At 44.6% G+C, this 12,521-nt stretch overlaps 2 protein-coding genes across 5 annotated transcripts in view; one reads left to right on the forward strand and one right to left on the reverse strand.

The window, feature by feature from the left end:
- Positions 1-7,079, reverse strand: part of LOC125426569 (cation channel sperm-associated auxiliary subunit epsilon-like) — a 42,314-nt gene extending 35,235 nt beyond the window's left edge. For all 3 annotated transcript variants that reach the window (XR_007243534.1, XM_048485016.1, XM_048485006.1), the window contains exon 1: positions 6,668-7,079. Coding sequence is in view for 1 of the 3 variants with exons in the window: in XM_048485016.1 (XP_048340973.1) it covers positions 6,668-6,750 (83 nt within the window). In the remaining 2 variants the exon portion in view is untranslated. The remainder of the gene's footprint in view (positions 1-6,667) is intronic.
- A 4-nt stretch (positions 7,080-7,083) lies between these two features.
- ADSS2 (adenylosuccinate synthase 2) overlaps positions 7,084-12,521 on the forward strand; it is a 59,896-nt gene continuing 54,458 nt past the window's right edge. For both annotated transcript variants that reach the window (XM_048484969.1, XM_048484980.1), the window contains exon 1: positions 7,084-7,386. In XM_048484969.1, coding sequence (XP_048340926.1) covers positions 7,219-7,386 — 168 coding nt within the window. In that variant the 5' untranslated portion in view covers positions 7,084-7,218. The remainder of the gene's footprint in view (positions 7,387-12,521) is intronic.

A 12,521-nucleotide genomic window follows, 5' to 3' on the forward strand; every position in this document is an offset into this window, starting at 1 on the left:
ACTACTTCCTTCAAATGCAGCCCCAGCCTCTGCTGGCTACTCAACAGAAGAACTTGGATGCAGTGTTTTTCTTGTCAGGGACATTTCCAGGCAGAAGATGACACTGGCATGGGGATCTCACCAGGCCCCCCAGCAGCCTTTTGCTCAGACTAATAAGAGAATGTGGTAGTCATTTGACTTTTATAGCAAAGAGCCAAGTGCACCCTGCAGATGTCTAAAGGAGTCTCTCAGAACTGTAGACAAAGAGGAACAGATGTCTTCTGCAGAAGGAAGCAGTAAGCAGAATAAGATGCCCCGCAATTCTGCAAAATCAGGGGAAGAGAATGACTTCTCTGTGTCCCTGGCTTACAGACTTGAATGAGAGGAGAAGCAGTGGAGAAGAGGACTGGGACAGAAAAAGCTGAGTGAGCTCTGGTTTTCTTTTTGGAGGGCTTTTCTCAAAGCCATATCTTTTACACAGTGTATTTTTAACAGGGGTTTTCTCTTTTTTCTCTTTGTACTGGGGCTGCTGATAGGTGGAGCTGCTGAGGCTGCTGAGAAGTGGGGCTTCCTATTAGCTGTGTTGCTCAGTCAGTCTCTGGAAGCAGTGGTGCGTACCTAGCAGCGCACACAGGTGTTTTACTAAATAAGAACATATCTTGAGGGATAGTAGAAGGTATAGAAAGCTTAAGAGGGAGGCACTCATTAAAAGTCAATTTGAATATCTAAACAGAATTAAATATGAAGGTATGAAGCCAGCAAAGGGGGGGGGGGCTTTCCAGTGTTTTGCACTGAGTGTCACATGTACGACTATCTGCCAGAAGGACAGAAGTTGTGTGTGTGCCCTCGCTGCAATGAGCTTCTGGCATTCAGGAAACGTGTGGGTTCTCTTGAAGCCAAGGTGGCAGACCGTGAGAAGCTGAAAGAGGCAGAGAGGGTGACAGGTGAGGCTTTCAGGGACCTAACAGCCAGGTCCCACTCCCAGGGTGACATCTCTTCGGATATCATGGAGAATGAGAGTCTGGGGGATGGAGGGTGCCAGTCTGAGATGGTGGAAGATGCTCCCTCAGATGGGACCCCTTCTTTAGCTGGTGATCAGATATCCTCTCGCACTGAGGATACACCCCAGGGAGGTGGGGGGCTCCTTGTAGTAGGCGATTTGATCATTAGGAATGTAGAGAGTTAGGTTTGTAAGAGGCGTGATGACTGCATGGTGACTTACCTGCCTGGTGCGAAGGTTGCAGATGTCATGCTTCGTCTAGATAGGCTAGGGTGGAATCAGCAGTTGTGGTCCACATTGGCACCAACGACATTGGGAAATGTAGCTGGGAGGTTCTGGAAGCTAAATTTAGGCTGCTAGGTAACAGGTTGAAGTCCAGGACCCCCAAGGAGGCATTCTCAGAAATGCTACCTGTTCCATGTGCAGGGCGAGCTAGGCAAGCGGAGATGCAGGGTCTCAATGAATGGATGAGAAGATGGTGTAAGGCAGAGGGTTTCAGATTTGTCAGGAACTGGGGAACCTTTTGGGACAAGGCAGGCCTGTACAAAAGGGACGGGGTTCATCTTAACCAACCAGGCTGCTGGCGCTCAACATGAAAAAGGTGACAGAACAGCTTTTAAACTGATCCCTGGGGGAAAGCCGACAGGAGCTGAGGTGACTTTGCTTCAGAATACTGTATCTATGGGAATGCAGACAGAGAGGGAGGTTTTTCTAAATCAACCACATACAAGCAAAGAACATAGCAATGTGATAAGTGATAGTGTCTACAAAAGGCTAGAGGGCAAAGCACATAAATCCCAGGTTAGGGACAGGGACAGAGTATACAGGTGTCTCTATGCTAATATTAGAAGCTTTTGACCTAAAATGGGGGAGCTGGATTACACAGTTTTGAAGGAGGACATTCATATAGTGGGCATCACGGAGACATGGTGGAATGAGAACCAGTGGGATGCTGTTATTCCAGGTTACAGGCTCTACAGGAAGGACAGGACAGAGCATATTGGGGGAGGGGTTGCCCTCTACGTCAAAGAGAGCATAGTGTCACGTAAAATAGAAAATGCAAGGGGAGCTGATTCCCCTACAGAATCACTCTGGATATCAATACCAGGGGTGAAGTGTAGTTTAATATTAGGAATATATTATCGTTCCCCTGACCAAAGCGCACAAGAGGATTCTGAAATGGAAAAAGAAATTAGAGAGGTCAACAAAAGCAAAAACATAGTGGTAATGGGCGATTTTAACTATCCTCACATAAACTGGAAAAAATGCATGTTCAGCTCATAGTAAGGAGAGAACATTCCTGAATATGCTAAATGACTGTGGCTTAGAGCAGATGGTTGCGGAACCAACCAGGGGAGAGCTGATTCTAGATCTAATTCTATGTGGGACCCAGGACCTGGTGCGGGAAGTCAGTATTGTTGAGATGATAGGGAACAGTGACCACAATGCTGTCAGATTCAGTATCTCAGCATGCAAACAAGTGGCAACTAATGTAGTTACATTCGCCTTTAGAAAGGGAAATTTCTCAAAGATGAGGGGGATAGTGTGCAGGAAGCTGAAAGGGAAAATCAAGAGAGTCAAAACTGTCCAAGATGCTTGGAGGATATTTAAAAACACAGTCTTAAAAGCTCAGTTGAATGTGTTCTGCAGGTTAGGAAAGGCAGCGCCCAGTCCAAAAGAAAGCCACCATGGTTAACAAGGGAGGTTGATGAAATTATCAGAAAAAAAGATGTCTTTTAGAAAATGGAAGTCCAACTTGACTGCTGAAGAATACGAGAAGGAACACAAATGGTGGCAAAAAAGAAGCAAGTTAGCTGAAAGGGAGGCCAAAAAAAAGGATTATGAGGAATGTATGGCTGTGAACATCAAGACCAGCAACAAACAGTTCTTCAAGTACATCAAAAGTAGGAAGCCAGCTAGAGAAGCAGCAGGCCCAATTAGATGACGAAGGAACAAAAGGTGTGCTAAAGGAGGACAGGGAGATTGCAGAGAAGCCGAATGAATTATTTGCATCTATCTTCACCCAAGAGGAGGTGAGGAAAAGTCCTGCACCTGAACCAAACTTCTTAGGAGACGAATTCAAGGAACTAGTGAAGATAGTGGTAGACAAGGAAGAAATTCTGGCAGCCATTGATAAACTAAATGCTACCAAATCCCCTGGCCCAGATTGCATTCACCGAAGAGTTCTTAAAGAGCTCAAGCATAAAATTGCTGATCTTCTCACTTTAATATGCAAATCATCCCTGAAATCAGCCTCTATCCCTGAAGACTGGAAGATGGCCAATGTCATACCAATCTTTAAGAAAGGATCTAGGGGGAACCCAGGAAATTACAGGCCAGTCAGTTTGACATCTGTTCCTGGTAAATTAGTAGAATCTATCATAAAAGATAAAATTATAAAACATGAATAAAAGCAAGATCTGCTGAGGAAGAGTCAGCATGGCTTTTGCAGAGGCAAGTCCTGTCTTACAAACTTACTAGAATTCTTTGAGGGTGTAAACAGGCATGTGGATAGGGGGGAACCAGTGGGCATTGTCTACTGTGGCGTAGTGGCTAAGAACAGTGGCTAAGAGCAGGTGCATTCTGATCTGGAGGAACTGAGTTTGATTCCCAGCTCTGCCACCTGAGCTGTGGAGGCTTATCTGGGGAATTCAGATTAGCCTGTACACTCCCACACATGCCAGCTGGGTGACCTTGGACTAGTCACAGCTTTTCAGAGCTCTCTCAGCCCCACCCACCTCACAGGGTGTTTGTTGTAAGGGGGAAAGGGCAAGGAGATTGTAAGCCCCTTTGAGTCCTACAGGAGAGAAAGGGGGGATATAAATCCAAACTCTTCTTACTCTCTTCTCTTACTTCATAGATGTCAAACTCGCGGCCCTCCAGATGTTATGGACTACAGTTCCCATCATCCCCTGCCAGAATGATCCATAACTGGCAGGGGATGATGGGAACCATAGTCCATAACATCTGGAGGGCTGCGAGTTTGACACCTGTGGTCTACTTGGATTTCCAAAAGGCTTTTGACAAAATTCCTCACCAGAGACTATTGAGAAAACTCAGCAATCAAGGAATAAGAGGGGAAGTCCTCCTATGGATTAAAAACTGATTGAGGAACAGGAAGCAAAGGGTGAGTGTAAATGGGAAGTTCTCACAATGGAGAGATGTAAGGAGTGGTGTCCCCCAAGGATCCATTTTGGGACCAGTGCTCCTTAACCAAGTAGGGGTGGGTAGCATGGTGGCCAAGTTTACGGGTGATACCAAATTATGTAGGGTGGTGAGAACCGCAAAGGATTACAGAGAGCTCCTAGCGGACCTTGATAAATTAGGTGAGTGGGCTAAGAAATGGCAAATGCAGTTCAATGTAGCAAAATGTAAAGTGATGCACATAGGGGCAAAAAATCCAAACTTCACATACACGCTACAGGGGTCAGTGCTATCAGTCACAGACCAGGAAAGGGATTTGGGCATCTTAGTTGATAGTTCCATGGGAATGTCAACTCAATGCATGGCAGCTGTGAAAAAGGTAAACTCTATGCTGGGGATCATTAGGAAAGGAACTGATAATAAAACTGCAAAGATTGTCATGCCCTTATATAAAGCCGTGGTGCGACTGCACTTGGAGTACTGTGTTCAGTTCTGGTCACCACATCTCAAAAAGGATATTGAAGAGATAGGAAAAGTGCAGAGAAGGGCAACGAGGATGATTGAGGGATTGGAGCACCTTCCTTATGAAGAGAGGCTGCAGCATTTGGGACTCTTTAGTTTGGAGAGGAGACGTCTGAGAGGGAATATGATTGAAGTCTATAAATTTATGCATGGAGTAGAAAATGTTGACAGAGAGAAATTTTTCTCTCTTTCTCACAATACTAGAACCATGGGGCATTCATTGAAAATGCTGGGGGGGAAGAGTTAGGACTAACAAAAGGAAACACTTCTTCACGCAACGTGTGATTGGTGTTTGGAATATACTGCCACAGGAGGTGGTGATGGCCACTAACCTGGATTGCTTTAAAAAGGGCTTGGACAGATTTATGGAGAAGTCGATCTATGGCTACCAATCGTGATCCTCCTTGATCTGAGATTGCAAATGCCTTAACAGTCCAGGTGCTCAGGAGCAGCAGCAGCAGCAGCCCATTGCTTTCACATCCTGCATGTGAGCTCCCAAAGGCACCTGGTGGGCCACTGCGAGTAGCAGAGTGCTGGACTAGATGGAATCTGGTCTGATCCAGCAGGCTTGTTCTTATGTTCTTAATGCAGCAGTGTATAAATCAGCAACAGGCTTTCCAAATCCCAAGAAAGAGATCTGAGCAATTACCCTGTTCTCTTTCCCTTTAGTCCCTAGCAGGTAGCCTCCCCAATTCCTGCCAGGACTGCTAGAAAGCATTCATAGGCCACCCCACACGAAGTCATCCTGATCTTCCCAGAAACAAGAGGAAGACCCCTCCATCAACTTCTCCAGAGACTAAGACCAAGATTCCAGGAAGGGGAATTGTTGGATACGAGCCCAAAATTCTAAATGGCTTTTTTCACTGGAGTAACATCCTTCACTTCTCTGCAAAACCCTTAAATGCTCAAGCGGTTCCTAAAGTGCAGCAACTCCCTAATCCAAAGGATGACAATGATGAGGTGGATGCAAACATATTTGATACTGAGGAACTGCGACTTTTTCCCTCATTTTTTCACCTCAGAAATGGAAGAGGATTAGGTTGTGCCCCTTCCACACATCCAGAATAATGCACTTTCAATACCTTTCCACAATTGTTTGCAAGTGGATTTTGCTATTCTGCACAGTAAAATTCAGCTGCAAAGTACACTGAAAGTGGATTGAAAGTGCATTATTTTGCATGTGCGGAAGGGGCCTCTGTCACTTAGAGGCTCACTATAGACCATTCCAGAAGGCTAAACTCTTTCACCCTTATGAGCATCAGACTCCTTTGAGATTGTAAACTGGATGCCCCTGTGGCAAGCCTGATTTCTGACCTAAACCTGAACAAAGAGAGTGAAGGGTCATTAATGGATGCCACTGACTGTAATGTTATGCACTGTAGATCCCACAATATGATAATACAATCTATGAAGAAGCTTTGGTGGCTACTTCTGTCACAGCAAGGGCCTCTGGCCTTTGGTTAAGAGTTAACTCAACCTGCATTCAAGTTTTTATGACAGTCACATTCCAAAACCAGAAGTGAGATAAGAAGCACAAAATATTCAGCAGCTTGAAAGCAAATGTGGCTTTAGACTTACAGAATTCTATTTTAATTACCAAACTCTATGATTTTTGATGGGAACCTACAATAGTGTTTGGGGCTGATATCCTCTTTAAGCAGTGCATGCAGCAGCTCAACAATAACTACCTCAAATTTGACACCATCTATCATCTTCATTAAAACAAAGAAATGATTGGGGATCCATTGCTTAGTTTAAAAAGCGTCCTTAGCAGGGTGCAGGCACACAGCCTAATTCCAAGGGTGTTTATTACCAGTAAACAGAGTGAGGATTGCTGAACGGAGCAAATTAGGACTGTCTGTTGAACAAATATTCAACCTTTTCCTAGCCTAAAGCCTCAGACTGCTAAACGCTACGCGCTTAAAGCCGCCAAGACTTCCCCTTTACTTTTAATATAGTTCTTTGCCGAGCGGCCATGACTCCTCTCTGCCAGGCAGTTCCCACCGCCACAGTTCCCTTCACCTCCACACAGCCTGGCAGTCGTTCAGCCACAAGCAAAACAATAGAATCCCAGCACCCCCAAGCGGGGACGAAAAGGGCGCCATCCGTCTCGCCCGGCGACCACCGGCCACCCGCCAACTGCCATCCGCAACCGTCGCCGACGTCCCAGCCAATAGCCGCGCAGAGAGTCAACCCGCGGCAAGCGCCCGTTGCAGCTCCTCACTGAATGGCCCGCATCCTTCTACTGCGTCCAACCGCTCCATTGCCCACGGCTGTTCTTATCGGAGCGTTCCGAATCTTGCCGCACAATACCCTGGGAAATGTAGTCCCGGGCGGAAACCCATGCGGTTGCGATCTGTTCATTCTATGCAGATGAGGGGCGGGTCTAGTGCCCGGCTTCGGAGGAGAATATGACTGGGAGGCCGGTAGGCGGCGAGAGCTGCTGGATGCGGTAACAGCATCCTCTGCACGAGAGGAAGGAGGCGCTGCTGGCGGACTCGGGTGCGCCGCTTTCTCCTCGGTCTCTCGCATGTGTCCTGAGACCCGTAGGGGAACCGTTGCCTGCGGGAGCCATGTCTGAAACCGGCTCCTCGTCCGCCCCCATCCCGAACGGTGAGGGCTCCTCCCGGCACCCTGGCAACAAGGTGACCGTAGTTCTTGGGGCTCAATGGGGTGACGAGGGAAAAGGAAAAGTGGTGGATCTGCTGGCGCAGGACGCCGACATCGTCTGCAGGTGCCAGGTGAGGAAGTAGCCGCGCTCCTCTGGAGTCACCTTGAACCGCCCCCGTCCTTGAGGCAAACCCTCCGCGCCCACAGGGAACAAGGGCAGCCAGAACGCACCTTTCTGGGCCTTTCTCGCTCCTTGGTTCCTATAGCAACTGCCGCGCGCTTTTTGGACACGGCGTTAAGCCGCAGTCGTCGTCGAGGTTTTTAAGCAGCCGCCCAACAATAGGAACGTCTCTTGTTTCCGCCTTCCTGTCTCTCTCCCGTTCCCTCCCTCAAGAGTCGCGGTGAGGCTGAGCAGAGAAGGAAGGAATCTGGCTTTTCTTCCCATAACCATGTTTTCTGATTAAGGAAATGCCCGGGAGCCCCTCAACTCTCTCCCATCCCCCGCAAAGGTTTCCCCGCAAAGGAATGGCCGTTGCGGCCATTCCCCGCCTGGAGGGTGATGATAGCTGGTTTGCGGGCTGCTGTGTTGCCTTCGGGCGCCTGCAATGCCGCACCGGCTTCCTTTGCGGGAAAACCTCGTTGTAAGGCGAAAACTTGTTTGTAGGGGCGCAAAGCCAGTAGCGAGAAGCTTAGCGGTTCCTTCCTTCTCCAAGAGGCTTTCTTCTCGCCTCACCCTTCGTTCAGGGTGGAAGGAAGACGAAAACGGGGCCTTTTGAGTTCAGCTGGTGTCGTATATCCTAAATATCTTGTTTCTCTTCCGTCTTTCCCCTTACCACCTAAAAACGTTTTCACATACTCATATGAGGTTCTCACTGGGCGTAGAAACAAATCCTTTATCTTAGGGCCCCTGGTGGTTTTCTGCAAGTGACTTGGCTTGTTTTATTTGCACCACCCAAATATGTTCATGAACCTGTATAGATCATAGTGCAATTCAACATTTTCTTTAAAGTAATAACTGTACACTTGTTGTTATTTAAACTAGTCTGAAGATCCATATAATAAGTATATGGTTACAGACTTTAGCAGAACTGTTTCCAAGCTGGGATCTAGAGAGCACTGTGTGGGATCAAACTGCTTCCATGCATGTTTAAGGATTTGATGATTTCAGTTTCTGGTGGTTCCAGTTGCAGGAGCCCCCCCCCCCCCCCTTTCACTGGATGCTGCATCATAGACTTACCTACCAGCTTTCAGGAACATCACAGTTAAATAGTCCCGTTCTTAATAAATGATAGATGAGAAGATTGTCATATCTGTATTGGTCATTTAAAATTAAAATCAATCTATATATTTTGAATAATCTGAGGAAAGTATGCATGTAATTGTATATGAATTTTGTAATGGTTTGCCCTGTTTCTTGTTGGTTTCCCAGTCATAAACACCTTTTTGGAAGTTCCATTTGATTTTGGCTGTATATTAGGAATGTATTTGAGATCAAGGTTTGATGGATATCACAACTTCATTTTCTGGATGTAAATTTAATTAAAATAGAGGTCTCTAATAATTTTTGGTTTTGACAAAGGAATTTCTGCTTAAAAAACAAACTGATTTTTGTTAAATTGTACCAATTACCTACTATATCAAGTGAGTGTATGTGTTTTTAGATTGTTTTAAATTATATTTATACATTAAGCTTATTTAATTAGTAAGGTTTAGGAATCAATTAAATATTTTATGTTGAAAACAATACTGTTTTCATTGCTGAAATGAGATACAATATGTGCATCCCAACATTTCACTAAGTAAATCTTAGTCCAAGTAGAGCTATACCCTTTTAAGCCCATTAACTTAAATGGCCTCAAAAGTGTGTAACTTGGTATGGAATGGCACCCTAGCCTAAACACTTCTAGGTTTTAAGTATTGATATTGCTACTTTATAGATACTACAGAGGGAAAACTAAGTCCATTCTGAAGGAATTACTGAAGGAATTTCAGTTACTGCAAACAGTAATTGAAAAATTGCTGAAAAGCAGGGGTGCTTCTTAATGCTGCCAAAAATAATCAAAAATATTTTGGGTACTTTAGTCTCAGCCACATTTAAGAGCAGCTTCCCAAAGTCACAGACATAACTCTTTTTCAGATCTACTATGTTAGGTACTCCACCTGTCCTAGATCCTTCTCTGCCATGAGCAATGCTTCTCTTTGGAGACTGGACTTTCTCTGGAATCGAAAGAAACTTTACTGAAGGTTCCATATAGGGTGTTAGTATAAGAATATATGTTGGTCTTGTAATGGTTTGCCCTGTAGTTGGGATGGTTTTTTTAAAGTTTGTTGGAATAGTTAATTTTTTTGGCTGAAATTTTAATTTAATAACATTTATTATGTTTTCATTTACTAATATTATCTTGATAATAAGCCCATCGTTTTCAAACAAGAAAATTACAGTTTATGTCTAAAAACTAAAATAAATTCACAAAGCTCAAATGGGTTGTCATCTTGCCCCTTAAACAGTAGATCTCTCATACTATTAGCAAAGTGGTTTTGAAACTGAGGGAGAGTCAAAATATTTTTGTGCTATGGCATTGGGATCAACTGTTCAAAGAAAATGTCAACACAACCCCTTTGTGTGAGCCTAAGCAGGTATTTGGATCCCAGCCCATGTTTTACTTCCATCTGCTTTAGGAGAAACAGTCTGATCGTACTCAAAAGTAAGTTTCACTTGGTTCAAAGAAACAACCTAGTAGGTTGTGTATGACTATGGCTGTAAACCTAAAGAACAATATATCAAATAGGAGAAGGTTTGTATAGCGGTGCAAGCTGTTTACTTGGAAGATTTAGGTTGGATGTTCTGTGCAGTCTGTGGAGGGATAAATCTGCCTAAATGAACCAGAATGAATGTACGCAGGAATTAGTAAGTACAGATTTTGAGACAAAAGCTTGCAGAATTTCACATATATTCATTGCTAAGCACACATTGTGTTAACATCATGGGAGTCCTAGATTAGTAATTTTCAGGGTTAGAGACATTTTGGATCAAGGATTTTTTATTGGTGGTGGGATACTGGTTAAGAATGCATCGGCAGTTTGATTCCAAATTATTTTATTTCTTTTACATCCTTCTTTGGAACAAGATGGTATACAATATATTCCCAATTTCTCATCCAAACACTGACCAAGCGTAGTTTAGCAATGTTTTTGCATTTTGTTTCTTCACACTATGTTCTGGCAGTAGTTTTCAATGAAGAAATGTTTACCATTTGCCTGTGATTGTTGAGATGAATAAGTTTTTGGATTCATCTGCCTCATTTTAGGAGGGATGATAGATCAATGTTAAGCAATTACTGCCATGTAAGTGATAGCTACCTCTTTGGTTTGACCCCTATCAGGCAGACACATTATGGCTGATCATTAGCACTTGTGATGATCCTCCTTCCTGCTGGAGCTTGTGCTGTCCCTCCTAACCCTTCCCAGGTGGTGTTTGATCCAAACTCTGCCCCAGGTTTTGGGGGCTGTAGTGTTTTGTATAGCTACTGGACCCACAGGGTACCTGAGTGAGACAGCTGGCTGCTGTCTTATGGCCCCTCCACTCACTCTTCCTCACTGAGTCCTCCTCCCTCCTACCCTTGCTGTGTTTGTATCTTTCTTCCTCCTGGTTCTATTTCTACCTTGTTCTCTCCTGCTTCCTGCTTCCTGCTTCCTCCCTCCAAACTCCTTCTCCTTCTGTGTCTCTGTCTGCTTGTGCTCTCTCATACACCCTCGATCACCATCCTTCCTCTCCTCTCCCAGCACCTCCTCGTCTTCTGCTTCCAGCCCCTTTTTATCTCTTCCCCTCCTTCCTTCTACCAATCTCACTCCATTCAACCAATTCGAAAGTGGAGCTCTCCTTCCTGGTTGGGCTCTGCCAGCCCTCCCATTGGCCAGTTGTCCCCTGAGCCCTCCTCCTGGGCATGGGCCCTGTGCCTGGCTTGCCGTCATTTCCCATCCGCTGTTGGCACTTGCGTAGCTACTCGGGGTTTCCCTGAGCGTCTGAGTCTCTGCGGGATCTTCTTCCAGCGCTCCGGTGAAACGTCCGGGGCTTCAGATGCCCTGTCCATTGCCCTCCTGGCCGCCACGTTGTCCTGTCCCTGCACACCACAGGTGCCGCATGCCCTCATGGGGCTCCTGGGGACCTGGGTGTTGGCTGAACCTCTCTGGATCCAGCCACAGCCCGTGCACGCCCCTGCCCGAAGTGAGTCCAGCGGGGTGCGGGATGCCGGCTCAAGGCTGAGGGGGAGTCCGGGGAGGGGTCTCCCTCCTGACCCTGGACAGTACTAAAACTACCAATTAAAACCAGCATAAAAGGCTTGGGTAACCATTAAAAAACTGGCCAAAATTCATTTTTCAAATTGAATATTGGTGTTATCTTGAAATTCTTTCATCCCTGAGCAGACCAGAGCCTGAGAAAATGAATACCATCTTCAATAGGAAAGTAAAATAAATGTTCATTTATTGCTGTAAGTGTTTTTCAAGGCTTGGGAAACTGAATATTACCTGTGTATTTCAGAATTATTTGTGCCTGTTGTACGTTTGTTTTGTAGTTCTTATGTTAATTGCCCTCCAATAGACAGAAACTAAAATACATTAATATGTTAGTTTTTTAAGATCAGTGACATCTCATATTATGCAAGACTATATGTATGTGGAGGAGAATGTGAGTGTGTTAATACTTAATGTTTAAATTTAAATGTTTAAATGATAAAATTATGACATTTTAATATTTTGAATGGTTGCTTTAGTAAATGAAATTGACATCCCAAATCTCACCCCCCATTTCCCTTGTTAAATATTTAGAAATTAACAGTATCTTCAAATTACCTTATTTTTCTTCAGCTTTTTCCCCAGTGCTAAATATATTTCCCTTGAAAGCAAATGTTACTGCTTTCCAAGTAGGTTGATTTGCATATAAATATGCTTAGGCCTTGTGGTCAGTTCACTTCTGTGGTGGCTTTGTCACTAGATTTCCTCCACCTGATCCTGAGACTATTGCTCAACAGTACCTGTAGATGGGAAGTAGTGGATCTGAAGTTTGATTGCAGCAATATCCTTCCTATAATTGCAGCAATATCACTATTATTGAGTTATTTTCCAGTTATAGATCTGACAATTTTCTTCATTCACATGTTTCCTGAACAGCTGTGCATACCTAACTGCATGCTATCTTAAATAAAACATATTGGTTAGAAAACAAGCAGACCTTTATACAAAGTAAGTATATAGTCCAAAAACCTTT

This window comes from Sphaerodactylus townsendi, linkage group LG01, assembly GCF_021028975.2.
Source record: "Sphaerodactylus townsendi isolate TG3544 linkage group LG01, MPM_Stown_v2.3, whole genome shotgun sequence".
NCBI lineage: Eukaryota > Metazoa > Chordata > Lepidosauria > Squamata > Sphaerodactylidae > Sphaerodactylus > Sphaerodactylus townsendi.